Here is a 17,615-nt window from a genome sequence, read left to right as displayed (position 1 = left end):
TAATACAAAAGGCATGTGTGTATGGTATGTGAAAGACAGATGAAGAAAATATTAAATATGAGTATTTATAACTATATATAACTATAGTTTATAACTAGTAGCAAACTAGTGCTGCTTTCTAGTATTTGGGATTGCAGATTTTCTTTGCGTGACTGTGCTTCCCTGGGAGATGCTGGCACAGAGCTGCGTGTCACGGGAAGGGGAAGTTGGCAGTGGGTAGGCGCTGCAGAGTGCTCATGAAGAACCTTCCTGGGCTGCTGATTTAGAGGTTGGGGAGAGCAATGGTGAATGAGGGTGATGATTTAGCTGCTACCACAGAGAGTGAAGATAGTTAATGATTTGTAGTAAATAAGGCTGGAAGAGGCCCACAGGAAACTTTCATAAAAGATAAACGTTCCTTGTCTTCAAAATATTTACAGTTGGTACTATGCTTTTCTTCCCTTCTCTTGTATATTTCTTTAAAAAATATAATTTGTGGCCGGGCGCGGTGGCTCAAGCCTGTAATCCCAGCACTTTGGGAGGCCAAGATGGGCGGATCACGAGTTCAGGAGATCGAGACCATCCTGGCTGACCCGGTGAAACCCCGTATCTACTAAAAAATACAAAGAAAACTAGCCGGGCGAGGTGGCGGGCGCCTGTAGTCCCAGCTACTCGGGAGGCTGAGGCAGGAGAATGGCGTAAACCCGGGAGGCGGAGCTTGCAGTGAGCTGAGATCGGGCCACTGCACTCCAGCCTGGGCGACAGAGTGAGACTCTGTCTCAAAAAAAAAAAAAAAAAAAAAAAAAAAAATATATATATATATATATATAATTTGTCATTTTGAAATAGGTCTAGAAAAGTCGATGTCCTATGAGGGTCAAGTGAGGGCCTGACTGAAGCACTGAAGGTCTGGCTCTTCCCATGAGTAACCCTTTACTTCTGATGATGTAGATAAATGACAATATAGATAAATTGGGAGCCAAAGGGTTTTCAGGAATTAGTAATGCTGTGGTAAGCAAACTGTGGGTAGAATTGTGGCAGTGGTTGCGTATGAGGGTGCTGAGAGGGGGCACTTCTGTGTGCCTGCTCAGTTCTGTGGGTGGGAGACTGCCACGAGTTCAGGTGCAACTCAGGCAAGCTCCCAAAGCAGCTATACTTGCCTACTTCCTAACAGCTTGGGCAGCTTGGGAGCTCTGCAGAGTACACATAGGCCCTTGGACCCTCACTTTTATTTTATTTTTTTCTTTCAATTTTTAATTTTAGGCTCAAGGGGTACATGTGCAGGTTTGTTACAGGGGTAAATTGCATGCTGTGGGGGTTTGGTGTACAGATAGCCTTGTCCCCCAGGTAATCAGCATAATACCCTATAGGCAGGTTTTTCATCTTCGCCCTCCTCCTACTCTCCACTCTCAAGTAGGCCTCAGTGTCTATTGTTCCCTTCTTTGTGTCCATGGGTACTCAGTGTTTATAATTCCACCTATAAGTGAAAACATATGGTATTTGATTTTCTGTTCCTGCATTAATTCATTTTGGATAATGGCCTCCAGCTCTATCTGTGTTGCTGCAAAGGACATGGTCTCACTCTTTTTTGTGGCTCTGTAGTATTCCATGGTGTATATGTACCACATTTTCTTTATCCAGTCCACCACTGATGGGCATCTAGGTTACTTCCATGTCTTTGCTATTGTGAATAGTGCTATGATGAACATACACATGCATGAGTCTTTTTTTTTTTTTTTTTTTGAGGCAGGGGTCTCACTCTGTTGCCCAGGCTGGAGTGCAGTGGCATCATCTTGGCTCGCTGCAACCTGACTCCCAGGCTCAACTGATCCTACTACCTCAGCATCCCAAGTAGCTGGGACTATAGGCACTTGCCACCATGCCCAGCTAGTGGTGTGTGTGTGTGTGTGCGTTTGTCATGTTGCCCTGACTGGTCTCCAACTCCTGAGCTCAGGGTGATCCACCCGCCTCAGCCTCCCTAAGTGCTGGGATTACAGGTGAGTCACTGCGCCTGGCCGTCTGTGCATGTGTCTTTATGGTAGAACGATTTATATTCCTTTGGGTATATACCCAGCAATGGGATTGCTGTGGACCCCCAATTTTAATGACAGTACTTTCCCTATTTTAAAAGACTCCTATGATGCTGTGTGAAACACAGGAGATTGAAAAAAAAAAAAAAAAAGACTCCTATGATTCTTTCTTTCATCTCCAACCAACTTAGGCTAGAGAGAAGGAATATCAAATAGGCAGGCATGGTGGCTCACGCCTGTAATCCCAGGACTTTGGAAGGCCGAGGTGGGCAGATCACCTGAGGTCGGGAGATTGAGACCAGCCTGACCAACATGGAGAAACCGCATCTCTACTAAAAATACACAATTAGCTGGGTGTGATGGTGCATGCCTGTAATCCCTGCTACTTGGGAGGCTGAGGCAGGAGAATTGCTTGAACTTGGGAGGTGGAGGTTGCAGCAAGCTGAGATGGAGTCATTGCACTCCAGCTTGGGCAACAAGAGCGAAACACTGTATCAAAAAAGAAAATAAAAAAGGGCAGCCCAGGTCTGATTACAGCCCACTGAATGCAGTTACTCATCAATTACTTTATAGTCTCAGAAATATGCACTCATTAAAATTCAGCACATGTATAAATAAGCTTATGTACCTAATGTTTGCACACACCTTAATACTAACCCTACACTGTATGTATGGTTTATTCTTGCCACCCTTGTATCTTTCCAGACTCACACATTACCATCAATATGCTGCCTTTTATTTGTTGTAGAAAGTACCCCAGAGTTGGAAGATCCCGGATTTGAAGCCTGTTTCTCCCATTATTATATGGCTTGTAGGAAGGGGAACCAACTGAAGAGAAAGGGTAGGTTTCTCTGGTCTCAGGTCTCAGAAGACCAGTGGCCTTACAAAACCGTAATTCCGGCCGGGCGTGGTGGCTCACACCTGTAATCCCAGCACTTTGGCAGGTTGAGGCAGGCAGATCACGATGTCAAGAGATCAAGACCATTCTGGCCAACATAGTGAAACCCTGTCTCTACTAAAAATATAAAATTAGCCGGGCGCGGTGGCGCATGCCTGTAATTCCAGCCACTTGGGAGGCTGAGGCAGGAGAATCTTTGAATCCGGGAGGCAGAGGTTGCAGTGAGTCGAGATGGCGCCACTGCACTCCAGCCTGGGCGACAAGAGCGATACTCCATCTCAAAACCAACCAACCAAACAAAAACAAAGCTTGTAAATATTTGTTTGGTTTGCACTGAAAAGAGAAGGCTTCTCCTTAGAGTCTGAATCAAGGAGGAAAAGGAAGGAAAACAAGTTCATCTTACATCAAAAGTCTACTTTGCGTCGGACACTCAAATTCCTAAATGCAAAAAACTGACTCTTCAGAGTCATAACTAACATTATCTTGGGCCACAAGCTTATCCGGAGTGCAATACAAGTCAGTGTCTTCTCTTTTCTACTTAAAGAAAATTCTCATTTTTATTTATTATTACTTTATTGCAAGGAGAAGCAGACAATAAGTAGGAGTCTTATGAGGGGCTCTGATGCATCGGAGCAATGGAGAATGAGGGTGGTGACTCACCACCCCATGGGACTCCAAGGTTTTGGTGACAGCTCGCCTGAGCCCCAGGGGGCGCCGAGATTGCGGCGAGGGGAGCCGCAGCCCAAGGCAAATCCACGCAGTTGGTCCCCGCCACGCCCCCGTAGTCACCCGCAGCCCCACGCCGCAGGGCGCTCCGCGCACGCGCACGGGGTCGGGCTCGGGAGGCGGACCCTGGCTGCCATCTTGCAGCGCGCGGGAACCGCCGCTGCCGCTGGCCAAAAAGCGGAGCCCGGCGAAAGCGTGTTCTGTTCAGACCGCCTTCCTTCTCCATTGCCACGGTGCCGAACAGGCAGGCTGCCCAACTGCAACTGTAGGCCAATGAGCTAATCCATCGCCCGCAGCCCGACTCTCAGCAGCGGTTCGTACCGGTGCCCACCCCCGCGAAACGGAGCGCCCGGGCACCTAGCCTCCCCGCCGGCCACGATGCCGAACGTGCTGCTGCCGCCCAAGGAGAGCAACCTCTTCAAACGCATCTTGGTGAGTGGCCGTAGGCCGCACTGCCGCTCCCGAGTCTCTGGGTCCTCGGGCCTTAAGGGCAAGCGGTCTGGCGGCGGCCGGCGCGGGCCGGGCTTGGCCTCCGCTGCCCACCGCTCTTTGTTTACCTCGGAGCTCGCGGGACCCCACTTTCCCGCTCCGACCGGCCCCGGGGGCGGCCGAGCCGCTCCTCCGCGCGCTTCCTTTCCTCGGTCTGCGGCGGCTCACCTCACCCCTGCCGCGCTCTTTCCAGAAACTTCACGCCGCCCTCCGCAGTGCCTGGGCACAGCCTCCTCGGCCAGTAGTGGCTGCCGTGCTCTCTGCCGCGCCGGGCTCGCAGCAGTCCCTCAGGGATCTTCCCTGGTTGGTTTATTTTGCCAGTCTCCCCTTGGTGAGGTGTTTTGCGTTCTGCATTCTCTGCTTTGTGTTTAATTCGATTGCACAGCGCACCCGCATACCTGTTAAAGCGGGATCGATGCGATGGTGGAATTTTTCCTGGTTACGAGGAAATAAAACCGGCAACTCTAGGAAGCCAAGCTTGGCACCACCTCCCGTTGGGAAAAAGTTTGCCTGTTTATAATGTACCTCTTTGGAAGTGAATAGTTGACTTGAAGTGCTTTTCTGAGTTGTCACCAACTTCAACACAGCTCTTTCCTTTCTAGTCGCACAGGCCTTGCTTGAGTAATTAAAGCCGCGTGGACTGGCTAGTTTTGCATTTAAGGGGAGCGTTTTTACTTTATTGTGGAGCAGAAGCCTGAATAATGGCCCCGTAGTGATGACCGCTGCGAAGCCGGGTGGGCAGTTTTCTGTGGGCTGTGTGCCAGCGTCCCTGGTGGCTTTCCAGGTTCTGTTCTTCCAAGAAGAGGCAGCATGCCTTTGCTTTCCTCAGTATCCTCTGGCTACCCTAGGTTTTAAACTAATATTGTTAGTAGGTAACTGTCCTTTCTAGTTGATCTTTTCACCGGAAAAAATGTTTCATTTGCTAAACATGCACTTAGGTTTAAAGGTGAATTTATTGAAAGCTGAGTTGGCTATATGGCTGTTAGTTGTTGCTTAACTTTACTATAAGTAAAATACTGATTTTAGAGTAATATTAAGTATTAACAGCGGCGGATAATTCATAGTAGCTGTTCTGTTTCAAGCCGATAGAAACTTCACACTTACTCTTCAGAATGTTAAGATACATAGTAGGTGGGAGAAAAATTTTAAACATTATATGGTGCTTAGTTTTGAACCAATAAGAGAGAAGTGTGAGAACATTAAAAATATGAGTAATTAACGCATGTGGCAGGTTGCTTCATTGGGCTTTGTATTTTTTAGTTTTTACTTTTTCTCATGCCCTTTTATTTTACACAGCATGGAATTGGAGAAGTAACTTACTTATTTTTATTTTTAATTTTTTTTTGACCCTGGAATCTGAAACATTGAGAATATCATTTATAAATCGCTAGTTGGATTTCAGGACATTTGGCATCATACCTTAAAGATGACAGCACTTCTTTTCTCTCTATATGAATTTTTTGTAGTTCAAATCATAGATCAGTGTCATAAGGAAAACGTTACATTACTTATTATTCTCAAATACAAAAAAGGTAAAGTTTATCCCCAGATAAATTGGGAAATGGTAACCACTAAAAAAAATCAATTATTTTGGGATGGAAGTCTCGGTTTGTTGGCCAGGCTACCGTCAAACTCCTGGCTTCAAGCGATCATCCCACTTCAGCCTCCCAAATTGCTGGGATTACAGATGTGAGCTACTGTGCCCAGCCAAGCTAAATATTTTTAAATCTAAGTATGTAATGTTTCTGACAAGGTTGCATGAATTTAGGAGGATTCTGCATAATTGGGTGATTTTATCATTTCACAATTGCAATAAATGTGGGTAAAATTTGGCTACAACAAATTCCATAGCAAACAGAAATCTCTATAATAAAATTATCTTTAAAGTTTAGTGGGTTAAAGTGCTTTGCCACCAACAGTAAAAATTTTCTATTGAAAAAACTTAAACACATCCACACAAACTGACCAGCTGGTTTTTTTTTTTTTTTTTACATGTTCCACATGGCTTATATCTGTATGTCTTATTCCCCAGACTGGATATTGATTAGCATTGCAGTTCGTTGAATTTTGGAGCTATTCCATGCCCTGTTTTAGGAAGAGAGAAACGTAAGGATGGTAAATGACCAAGTGGCTAAGGTTCTCCGTCTGAGTATTAGCAAAATTGAGACTAGAATCTATCGTTTCTACTTAGTATATATAATGGTTGCTGAGTGAATGTAGATTTGTCTTTTTTTTTTTTTTTTTTTTTGCAAGAGCGTATCGCTCTGTCGCTCAGGCTGGAGTGCAGTGGCAAGATCTCAGCTCACTGCAACCTCTGCCTCCCAGATTCAAGTGATGCTCATGTCTCAGCCTCCTGAGTGGCTGAGATTACAGGTAGACTTGTCTTCTTTACCTGAGTGCTTGGACTCTGGGGCCAGACTACCTGGTTAAGAGTTGTGGCTTTGGCACTTAATAGTTACATAAACTGTGTAACTGTGCCTCAGTTTCTCTATCTAAATGGGGATATCATTGCATCTCCTAGGCTTTCCTGGGATTTAAATAAAGAGTAAATAAGCTGTCATGGGATGAAGGAAAAAAATAAGAACAATGTCTGGACGTGTAGTAAATGCTTCCAGTAGGTGTTAACTATTATTACTGTTATTGGCAGTATGGTTATTATTTTCAGATCACTTGGTAAGTTAGAAAAACTAGTATTTCTCTTTGTTTTTCTCAGTAGTTCCTTCCACTTGTTCTTTTCTTATATGTGTGAGACAGACTCTTGTAGTCAAACTCAGATTGTTATTTTTTATTTTAAAATATTTTTGGAATAGGCAGTATATTCACATCGTTCAAAATTTAGGTTTCTCTCCTATCCTTATCCCAGAACCACCTAGTTCCCTTCCCCAGAGGCTGTCAAGAGGCCTCAATATAAACTTTTTTTCTGTGAAGACCTTTCTGATTCCTTCCACATCCAGCCCCTGCTGCAGGGCTTAATAACGGTCTCATCTATTGCTAGTGGCATTTTGCTTTGAACTTAGTAGGCTGTATTTATGGAGCAGTTTCTTATTTGTTTAGCCATGGCAATGCAGCAGTACTTAAAATAGGCTGAGGCTGGCGCAGTGGCTCACGCCTGTAATCCCAGCACTTTGGGAGGCTGAGGTGAGAGCTAGGATCACTTGAGCCCAGGAACAAAAGAACAACATAACAACATAGCGAGACTTCATCTCTACCAAGAAAAAAAAAAAAATTTAGCCAGGCGTGATGGCACACACCTGTAGTCCTTCCTACCCACTCAGGAGGCTGAAGTGGGAGGATCACTTGAGCTCGCAGTTTGAGGTTATGGTGATTGTGTCTCTGCACACCAGCCTGGGCAACAGAGCAAGACTGTCTCTAAAAAATAAATAAAGGTAGGTGAGATCATTGTTCTAAGGATCCATTATATGATGGTGGGGAAGACAGACACTAAATAATAGCAAAATAAGATTTCAGGAAATGATAGCACTGTGTGGAAAATAGAGTAATATAGTAGAGAGTATGTTGGGGAAGGAAGGAGGATGGGAGTATTTGATAAAGTGGGCAAGTAGGGGACATGTGAGACTTAGATGATAATGAGGAACCATCCATGGGAAGATCTAGGAAAGCATTTCAGGCGTAAGGAACACAAGTGTAGGAGGCCTGAGGTGGGGATAAGCTTGGCATGTTGAGTAATGTAACACCCAGTGTGACTGAACAACTTAAGCCAGGGAAGAGGAGAAAGCAATGGGGTGTTCTCCGCATCAGTGACTGCCAGGGAGAGATGTTAATTGCGTACCCTGGCTGGTGGCATTCAGGAATAAAGATATTGCTTATCCTTGCATTGGACTAATGATGGTCTTTGGAGTAAGACCAGAATTTGCAGCTCAGCTGAGCCACTTATAAACAAGTTTTTGAACTCTGGAGTTTCAGTTTCCACATCTCTGAAGTGGAAGTAATGACACCTACCTTAAATAATTGGTATTAAGAGATTACAAATTTTATACAGACATATAATAGCTGCTCAATAAGTGGTAGTATTTGTACGTGCGTGTGTGTGCATGCACGTATGCCCGCACTTTGGTTTCATTCTTGCAGTAGCAGAGGCTTTTAGTGCAGTTTCTGGTATTTTTCTGTTGCCACGTTTTTGCTTAAATGTTTTTTTTGAGACAGTGTCTTGCTCTGCTGTCCAGACTAAGTGCAGTGGCACAATCATGCCTTGTTGCAACCTCAACCTCAAGGGCTCAAGTGATCCTCCCATCTCAGCCTCCCAAGTAGTAGGACCACAGATGTGCACCACTGTGCCTGAGTAATTTTTAATTTGTTTGTAGAGATGAGGTCTTGCTTTGTTCCCCAGGCTGGTGTTGAACTCCTGGGCTCAAGCAGTCCTTTTGCCTTGGCCTCCCAAAGCATTGGAATTATTTCAAATTAAAAAATTCTGTGTACTAGAAAAGGGAAACAAAATTAAAAAAACTCTGTGGCAGTATTGATTGAATTGCCATTTTTTTCTGGTTGTTTTGAGACAGGGTCTCACTCAGTTGCCCAGGCTGGAGTACAGTGGCACGATCTAGGCTCACTGCAGTCTCCAGCTCCTGAGTTCAAGCAATTCTCCTGCCTCAGCCACCCAAGTTGCTGGGATTGCAGGCATGCGCCGCCACGTCTGGCTAATTTTTGTAATTTTTTTTTTTTTGAGACAGAGTCTCGTCGTGTCGCCCAGGCTGGAGTGCAGTGGCGTGATCTCTGCTCACTGCAACCTCTGCCTCCCGTGTGCAAGCAATTCTACTGCCTCAGCCTCCTGAGTAGCTGGGATTACAGGTGCATGCCACCATGCCCAGCTGATTTTTGTATTTTTAGTAGAGACAGGGTTTCACCATGTTGGCCAGGTTGGTCTTGAACTCCAGCGCTCAAGCGATGCACCCACTTTGGCCTCCCAAAGTGCTGGGATTACAGGCGTGAGCCACCTTGCTCAGCCAAATTTCCTGTTTTTTAAATGTGTTTTTTTTCGTGGTCTTTTATAAAAATGAAAATAGGTAGATTTTAGAACAATTTGACAAGAATAGGTAACAAAAGTACACTGCATGTTTGTAAGTGATATCCTTTCCATCACGTTTTAGACCTAATTTTGGATCTTGAATTTAGAATATATGATGCCGTGAAAAGTTGCCCCGTTGTGTATTCATTTGATAAAATAACTTTTGTTCATATTTCTTTACAGAAATGTTATGAACAGAAGCAGTACAAAAATGGCCTCAAGTTTTGCAAGATGATTCTGTCGAACCCAAAATTTGCTGAACATGGAGGTATTGTCTCATGTGAGAGATTGCTTTAGGGAAATCAAATTCTAAAACCAGCGATTAACAGTGAAAGAAGAATATTTCCCAGATTCCAAGGCCTTGCCATTCTCTATTAGAGCGCACAAATGTTCAGCATTTTTTTAATGCTTTATATGAGTCTTCTAGATTACCGGTATTATCTTTAAGTATATGTACTTAAGGATAAGATTAGGATGGTTGGTTTATCTATTGGGGAAAAATTGGAGAAAGTATGTATCAATATGTTTGTGGACCTGATTTCCTTTATTACTTTGAATAGAATTTTAAGTTTATACCTTGGTTTCCTGTGTTTAATTTAGGACAAAATTTGCAATATAGAAGTATGAGATATGGTCACCCGCACTTTATTCTTTGGTAGATGTGTTTTTTTTTTAGTATGTGCTGACATTTACATATGATATTGCTAATTTACCATTAGATTGCATATTTTGAGTTGTTTTTCTAACACTGGTGTTAATGAAGTTTGTATTTTCTTGTTGTATCCTTTTTCAGTAATAGCCAGTGTTAGAAGGATGGAGCAGGATAGACATGAAAGTTACGATCCTGTAGCATAGCAATGCTGGTTGTGGTTACTCAGTATCAGACTTGGGTAATGGTTGAGATCATCTTATTGGGAAAATAGATTGACCTTGCTCACTTTTCTAACACCATTTAAAAGATTCTTTGAAGGAATTGGAAAGAAATCTTCATTTCATAGAATTAATTCTAACGCTTGTTTTCAAGCTCTTTAGCTGTGGAACCTTTGTCCAAATGGAGCCTGTGGGAAAGTTCAATATGTGAAACAGATAAAAGGTGTTGGAGAGGGGTTTGGACCACAGGATCACCATGTTCTGAATATCATAGTCTGCAGAAATCAGTTTGAAAATCATTCTTCTTGCGTAATTCCCTTCTTGTGGATAATTCAGAGAATTATTTCATTCTGAACCATCTTTTATTAACTTCCTTACATATTTTTTGTTGCCACTACCATCATCCAGTGTTGTGGTCTTGAAATGTGAACTGATATAATTAGCCTAAGTGGAATTTGTTGGAACAAACTTGCTATCAAAAATGAAGTCTGTTCCAAAATTGAATAAAGTGAGGTTTAAATTATGTATATGTCTTTATTAAGGTAGATTGAGTGTTTTTGTGTGGTTGTAAATCAGATTGATTAGAATTGACCTTAGCTAAGAGCTGTGGAACTGCTATGGTAGATCTAAGTCTGTAAGACTCATGTCTGCTTTGTTAATTTTTATTTTTATTTTATTTTATTTTTTTTAGACAGAGTCTCACTCTTGTCGCCCACGCTGGAGTGCAGTAGCACAGTATTGACTCACTGCAACCTCTGCCTCCTGGGTTCAAGCAATTCTCCTGCCTCATCCTCCCCAGTAGCTAGGATTACAGGCGTGCGCCACCATGCCTGGCTAATTTTTTTAGAGACGGGGTTTTGCTATGTTGGCCAGGCCAGTCTCGAACTCCTGACCTCAGGTGATCCACCCGCCTGAGCCTCCCAAAGTGCTGGGATTATAGGTGTGAGCCATTGCGCCTGGCCTGCTTTGTTAATTTTTTCAGCAGAGAGGCCAGGCGCGGTGGCTCAAGCCTGTAATCCCAGCACTTTGGGAGGCCGAGGCGGGCAGATCACGAGGTCAGGAGATCGAGACCATCCTGGCTAACATGGTGAAACCCCGTCTCTACTAAAAAAATACAAAAAACTAGCCGGGCGAGGTGGGGCGCCTGTAGTCCCAGCTACTCGGGAGGCTGAGGCAGGAGAATGGCCTAAACCCGGGAGGTGGAGCTTGCAGTGAGCTGAGATCCGGCCACTGCACTCCAGCCTGGGCGACAGAGCCAGACTCCATCTCAAAAAAAAAAAAAAAATTTCAGCAGAATAATATCAACCACTTTTACAGAGTCTTGTGAAGGGCAGAAACCATTTTAGCAACTCTGAAACTATGGAATTTCAGAGAAGGACTTCGGCTGCTAAGCTTTAAGTAGCTATTTAAATGTAGTTTTATTTTTTCTACTTAGAGGGAAGTTCAGACTGTGAGATTAAAAAGATGAATTGGAGCCGTAGTAATCCTTCAGATCTCAACTATTAAAGTACTATTAAGATAATCATTTTCTGTCGTTTGTAAATAGAGTTTAAAAATTATTTTTCAGAGACTTTGGCTATGAAAGGATTAACACTGAACTGTTTAGGAAAAAAAGAAGAAGCTTATGAATTTGTTCGTAAAGGACTTCGTAATGATGTCAAGAGTCATGTCTGTATCCTTTTGCAGTAAATAGTTTGTTTTAACTAGTTTTTTCCTAATTCAAATTAAATTTGTACTATGAAAATTCCAAACGTACGTAGAAGAGAGAATTTAATGAACTCTGTGTATCCATTACTCAACTATAATCATTATCAACATTTTGTAATATTAGTTTCGTTTTTGCTTGTGCCCCTCCTCCAATATTAGTTTCATTTGTTCCCTACCCTGTGTTTTTTTATTGGAGTATTTTAAAGGAAATCTCTATAAAATGTGTTTACTTCTGTTGTGCTTAGTGTTGGAGAAAAGTTACTTTGATAATTGTATGTGACTTGAAACCCATTTTTTTCTTAAACATAATTAACTGGATGATACTTTCCTATTATTCCAAATACTGACTTTTAGTTAATCGTATGTTAAAATTTGTGTGTCTTAAACTTTCTTCTAGACATTTTAGAAGAAAAACTTATTTTAAAACATTTTACTTAATATTAAGTATGATATTGGTTCTTCAGCTTGGTTTCTGTTAACACGGAGACATAGCTGTTACTTAATTTGATCTTTATAATTGTGTTTTTCTTTGGGCAATATCCCAGTGTGTAAAAAAGAAAATTTTTTTTTTTTGGTTGGGGAAGGAGTCTCACTCTGTTACCCAGGCTAGAGCGCAGTGGCATGATCTTGGCTCACTGCAACTTCTGCCTGCTGGGTTCAAGCGATTCTCCAACCTCAGCCTCCCAAGTAGCTGGGACTACAGGTGTGTACCACCATGCCCAGCTACTTGTTGTATTTTTAGTAGAGATGGGGTTTCGCCATGTTGGTCAGGCTGGTCTCGAACTCCTGACCTCAGGTGATCCACCCTCCTCGGCCTCCCGAAGTGCCGGGATTACAGGCATGAGCCACCATGCCCGGCCAAAAGAAATTTTTTTTTTAAAGGATGGATCATTGAAATTAACTTTCATTTGTTTTGCTTATCTATATGTTTATCTGCATTTTTTTTTCACATATTGCCCTTGCATTTTAATTTGTTACATTTAATTCACTTAGCCACGTACTGGTATTGAACACAAATAATCTCAGTAGTGTTTTCACATATTTAGCGTAGGGTTTTCTCAAATTACTAAATGCTTATTTCTTTATCCCAGTGCTTACCCCAGAGTGAAGAGAAGGGCATGTAAGTATGATAGTTTTGTGGGGCTTTTGACTCCAAGATATGCTAAGACTTTAATTTATAAGAAATAAAACTTATTTTTTGTGGCCTTTAATATAAACTAGGGAATTAGGTGATAGTTACACGTTACTTTAGAATTGGTTGACTGTAAATTTGTTTCAAACGGTAGTTGCAGTTTTTGTATATATTCTGTTTCAAGACATTATGATGAAGAATAGGTGAATGTTGAGGTTGCTGGGGTAGGAAAGTGATGGGATAGAGGGTAGAAAATGTGAAGAATTTTTGCCAAGAATTCTTTAAGGTTACTTAAAATATTACAGAAAATATCAAACATGTACACAAGTAGAACAGAATAATGACCCCCTCCCCATGAGGCCATTACCCAGCTTCAACAATTTGACAGTTACCAACCAAGCCTGATCTGGTTTCGTCTTTAACTTCCCCTCACTATTCCCCTTTCCCAGACCCCAGATCATTCTGAAACAAGTCCCAGGCAAAATACCATTTCCTTAATGTAAGTTTTATATTAGATATGTAGCATAGTGTATTCTAGTGTCTGTGTATGTCTTTGTTTCCTTAACTTAATAGGTTGGCATGTATATGGACTGTTGCAGCGTTCTGATAAGAAATATGATGAAGCTATAAAATGTTACCGAAATGCCCTCAAATTAGATAAAGATAACCTGCAAATTTTGAGGGATCTCTCACTGTTGCAGATCCAAATGAGAGACCTTGAAGGTTACCGAGTAAGTACTTCATTCTTAAATGTATGTAACTTTACAGTAGATATAATTTAAGAGCATGTGAATTCAGAATGAGGTGAGCATAAGCCAAGATCACATAGATTTGATTGTTCATTAGAAGGTGTGTGTCACTTGGGACCTTCCTCCTCAGTCATAGTTATGGCACTTTTTACTTGAGTATCAAAAAAGAATAACTGGTGGGGTGCGGTGGCGCATGCCTGTAATCCCAGCAGTTTGGGAGATTGAGGTGGGAGGATCGCTTGAGGTTAGGAGTTAGAAACCAGCCTGAGCAACATAGGCCAGACTCTGTCTCTACAAATAAGAAAATTAGTTGGGTATGGTAGTTCACACCTGCAGTCCCAGCTACCCAGGAGGTTGAGGCAGGAGGATCCCTTGAACCTAGGAGTTGAGACTCCAGTGAGCCATGGTTGTGCCACTGCACTCCAGCGTGGACAACAGAGCAAGACTTTTTCTCAAAAAACAAAAACAAAACTGGTTTTTAAAACATTTTTAATTCATTAATTATTTTTAAAAAAGAAACAAGGTCTTGCTGTGTTACCCAGGCTAGTCTTGAACTCCTAGGCTCCAGTGATTTTCCCACCTCAGCCTCCCAAAGTGCTGGGATTATTGGCGAGCCACTATGCGTAGTTTAACTGGAGTATCTGTGTGCAGCTGCTATACTAGATTATTTGTAGGTTTGATGTTTACAAATTTGGTAAACTAATAGGGCTGTTATAATTGAAACCTAAACATAAAAATAGCTTTTAAAAATTATTGGTTAGTAGATATTTTAAAAATGTTAGAAGGGTTGCCATAAATCAGTCTTTCTGTAGTTCAGACCTCTTCAGATTTGCATTTTCAACTCTCTCCTGGACTTCTCCATGTGCTTATTCCACTTAGTATCCTAGAATCACTATGTCCAACATGGAATTCTCTTACTTTCTTGTGAGAAGGAGGCCACTAGGTTCTAACAGTTTTCTTTAAATACATTATTTATACACTTCTTTTGCCCTCATACCCCATGCCTAGATTTTTGCCATATAAGCCCTCATACCCCATGCCTAGATTTTTGCAGCCACTTTAAGGGCTCTGCTGAACTTAGTAATAATAATGGCACCACTCTTCAAAGTGTGTATTTTTGTCTTCAGCTGTGCTTAGCAGCTTAGATGCGGTTGGAATTAAAATCAGTTATCTTTAGGAATGAGGCATAGAAATTAAGAATATTGGCCAAACAATGGTTGCTAAAGTGGATTGTGAAATAAATTAAGTTGAAAGAGAGCTAGGCCTGGTATTATATGTCTTAGTCCTGGCTACTTGAGAGGCTGATGTAGGAGGATTGCTTGAGGTCAGGAGTTTAGTCCAGCCTCGGCAACATAGGGAGACTCTGTCTCTAAAAGAAAAAAAGGAGAGCTGATGGTGAAAGTGTGAAGGACCCAGGAAGTATAGATGCTGGTGGTGTCAAAGAACAAGGGTAGGAATGTCACCAAATGATAGTGTTGGCAGCATGGGAGCTGTGGGTAGAGAGTGAGATACCTAAATTTATGATTTCTGGGTGGCAGTAACTTCTAGGGTATGGCTGTGGGAGTGGGCCTCTGAATGGAGTGGAGGAGAAAATCATTAAAGATTAGAAAATCTTGGGACTTAGAGGATAGATTGTGGGATGGGTGATACACATTAGTTTTGCATTTGCCCCGGGTAACGCCAAGAGTTGGCAGAGAAAATAATACTGACCTACGCTTTAATAAAGGATTTGGGAATGACAGAGATGCAACAGTAAAAATAAGGGATAGTCAAATGTTTGGGTGTTTCCCCTGGCTGTGTCTGTCCTGTATCTGGCCAATTATTACAATGTATTTACACTGTAAATACATGTAATTCATATAATAGTTTTGTAAGTAGCAAAATGTAGTTTAATAAAAAACCATCTTAGTCTTCTTACAGAATGTTTAGTTACCAAAAAAAAAAAAAAAAATTTCATTATTTAAAGGTAATTTAATAAGGCAGTCCAAAGGCATGGGCCCCAAAGATGTTTCAGTGACAGCCTCACAGTGACTATTACAGGATATTCTAGAACTTTAGTAATTTAGGTGAGAAACATAAAAAGTACTCCTATTTTATGCTGAAACTGATCTTTGTTGATCTAGTTCATTAGAAATGTGTTAAAGGTTAGATTGTTTTCTTAAAACTAATGAAATAATGAGAATGTTTAGCAAGTTAAAACGTATTTTTTTTAGGAGACAAGATACCAGCTTCTTCAGTTGCGCCCCACACAGCGTGCTTCGTGGATTGGATATGCTATTGCATACCATTTGCTGAAAGATTATGATATGGCCTTAAAACTGTTGGAAGAATTTAGACAAACTCAGCAAGTAAGAATTTTAATGTTTTCTTCTACCTTCACAAACGGAGTAGTTGACTTCTTAATTGTCCCTGCCCTCAAATGTGAATTGAAGTATTTGAGACCTATGGAAAACTGGAAAACTTTTTTACATAATTGGAAACAGTTAAAATGTAGGATTTTTCTTCTCTCTCTCTCTCTTTTTTTTTTTTTAAGAGACGAGGTCTTGCCATGTTGCCCAGGCTGGTCTTGAACTCCTGACCTCGTGATCCACCTGTCTCGGCCTCCCAAAGTGCTGGGATTACAGGTGTGAGCCACTGTGCCTGGCCAATTTCTATTTTCTTTTCTTTGCTTTTTTTTTGAGACAGGGTCTGACTGTGTTGCCAAAGCAGAAGTGCTGTGGCTATGCACTACAGTCTTGAACTCTTAGGCTACGACTAGGACTTGAAATCCTAGCTAGGACTTCTCCAGAGACTGAGGCATGAGGCAGGAGGATCGCTGGGTCTACGGGTGTACCACTGTGCCTGGCAACGTTGTTTTTTTAAGACATAATGCTGCTGCATGCTTAATAGACTATGGTATAGTGTTAATAAAACTTTTTTAGTTTAGTTTTTATTTTGAGGCTGAGTTTCACTCTTGTTGCCCAGGCTGGAATGCAGTGGCATGATCTTAGCTCACTGCAACCTCCACCTCTGGGCTTAAGCGAATCTTCTGCCTCAGCTTCTTGAGTAGCTGGGATTACAGGCATGCGCCACCATGCCAGGCTAATTTTGTATTTTAGTAGAGATGTGGTTTCATCACGTTGGCCAGGTTGGTCTTGAATTCCTGACCTCAGGTAATCCACCCACCTCAGCCTCCCAAAGACCTGGGGTTACAGCCGTGCACCACCGTGCCCGGCCAATGGAACTTACATGCACTGGGAAACCATAAAATTGTGTCACTCACTTCATTGTGGTGGTGTGGAACCAAACCCACAGTATCTCCAAGGTATACCGGTAATTGATTTTTCTTCATTGATCTTTTATTCTGTGACCTTGCTGAACACTTTTACTAATTCTAGTAGGTTTTTTTTTTTTTTTTGTAGATTCTGTAGTATTTCAACCATTTTTATATTTGTATGTAGGATTTGTTGACCTGTATCACTTGGGGGTAGACAGAAGTCCCACCCCATTATTTGTTTTAAATAATGCATTCATTTTTGGTGCTGTTAATCACTCTTCTGTTTGTATCTGCTTGTGGGTTGCCTTCTTGTTTGTGTGAATGACTGTCCTGAGAAGGCAGTTTAATTAAAGGTCTGTAACTGCTTTATATAATTACACAAATAAAGTAATTTGGTCATTTTTTTTTCAGGTTCCTCCAAACAAAATAGATTATGAATATAGTGAACTGATACTATACCAGAATCAAGTGATGAGAGAGGCAGATCTATTTCAGGAATCTTTGGAACATATAGAAACATATGAGAAACAAATATGTGATAAACTTTTGGTGGAAGAAATTAAAGGTAAGTTGGCTTCCCTTTTTTTAATGGCCTCAAACAGAAAACAAAAAGCTACATATTTTATTCTCTCCTAAGTCTTATATGACACTTGTTATGTATCTGGCAAGGTTCCAAACACTTTATTATTAAGCCATTATTAACTAGTTTAATCCTCATAACAACCCTATGTTGTAGTTATTATATCTATTTTGGAG

At 41.7% G+C, this 17,615-nt stretch overlaps 1 protein-coding gene across 3 annotated transcripts in view; it reads left to right on the top strand.

Annotated features, from left to right (window-relative positions):
- Positions 1 to 3,713: 3,713 nt before the first annotated feature.
- NAA16 (N-alpha-acetyltransferase 16, NatA auxiliary subunit) overlaps positions 3,714 to 17,615 on the top strand; it is a 66,966-nt gene continuing 53,064 nt past the window's right edge. For all 3 annotated transcript variants that reach the window (XR_002731009.1, XR_002731008.1, XM_023208906.2), the window contains exons 1-6: positions 3,714 to 4,065; positions 9,329 to 9,413; positions 11,583 to 11,687; positions 13,428 to 13,585; positions 15,817 to 15,951; positions 17,271 to 17,424. Coding sequence is in view for 1 of the 3 variants with exons in the window: in XM_023208906.2 (XP_023064674.1) it covers positions 4,012 to 4,065; positions 9,329 to 9,413; positions 11,583 to 11,687; positions 13,428 to 13,585; positions 15,817 to 15,951; positions 17,271 to 17,424 (691 nt within the window). In the remaining 2 variants the exon portion in view is untranslated. The remainder of the gene's footprint in view (positions 4,066 to 9,328; positions 9,414 to 11,582; positions 11,688 to 13,427; positions 13,586 to 15,816; positions 15,952 to 17,270; positions 17,425 to 17,615) is intronic.

Source organism: Piliocolobus tephrosceles, chromosome X (genome assembly GCF_002776525.5).
Source record: "Piliocolobus tephrosceles isolate RC106 chromosome X, ASM277652v3, whole genome shotgun sequence".
NCBI classification, from domain to species: Eukaryota; Metazoa; Chordata; class Mammalia; order Primates; family Cercopithecidae; genus Piliocolobus; species Piliocolobus tephrosceles.
Note: the sequence above shows the minus strand (reverse complement) of the source record. Positions and strands in the feature narration are given on the sequence as shown.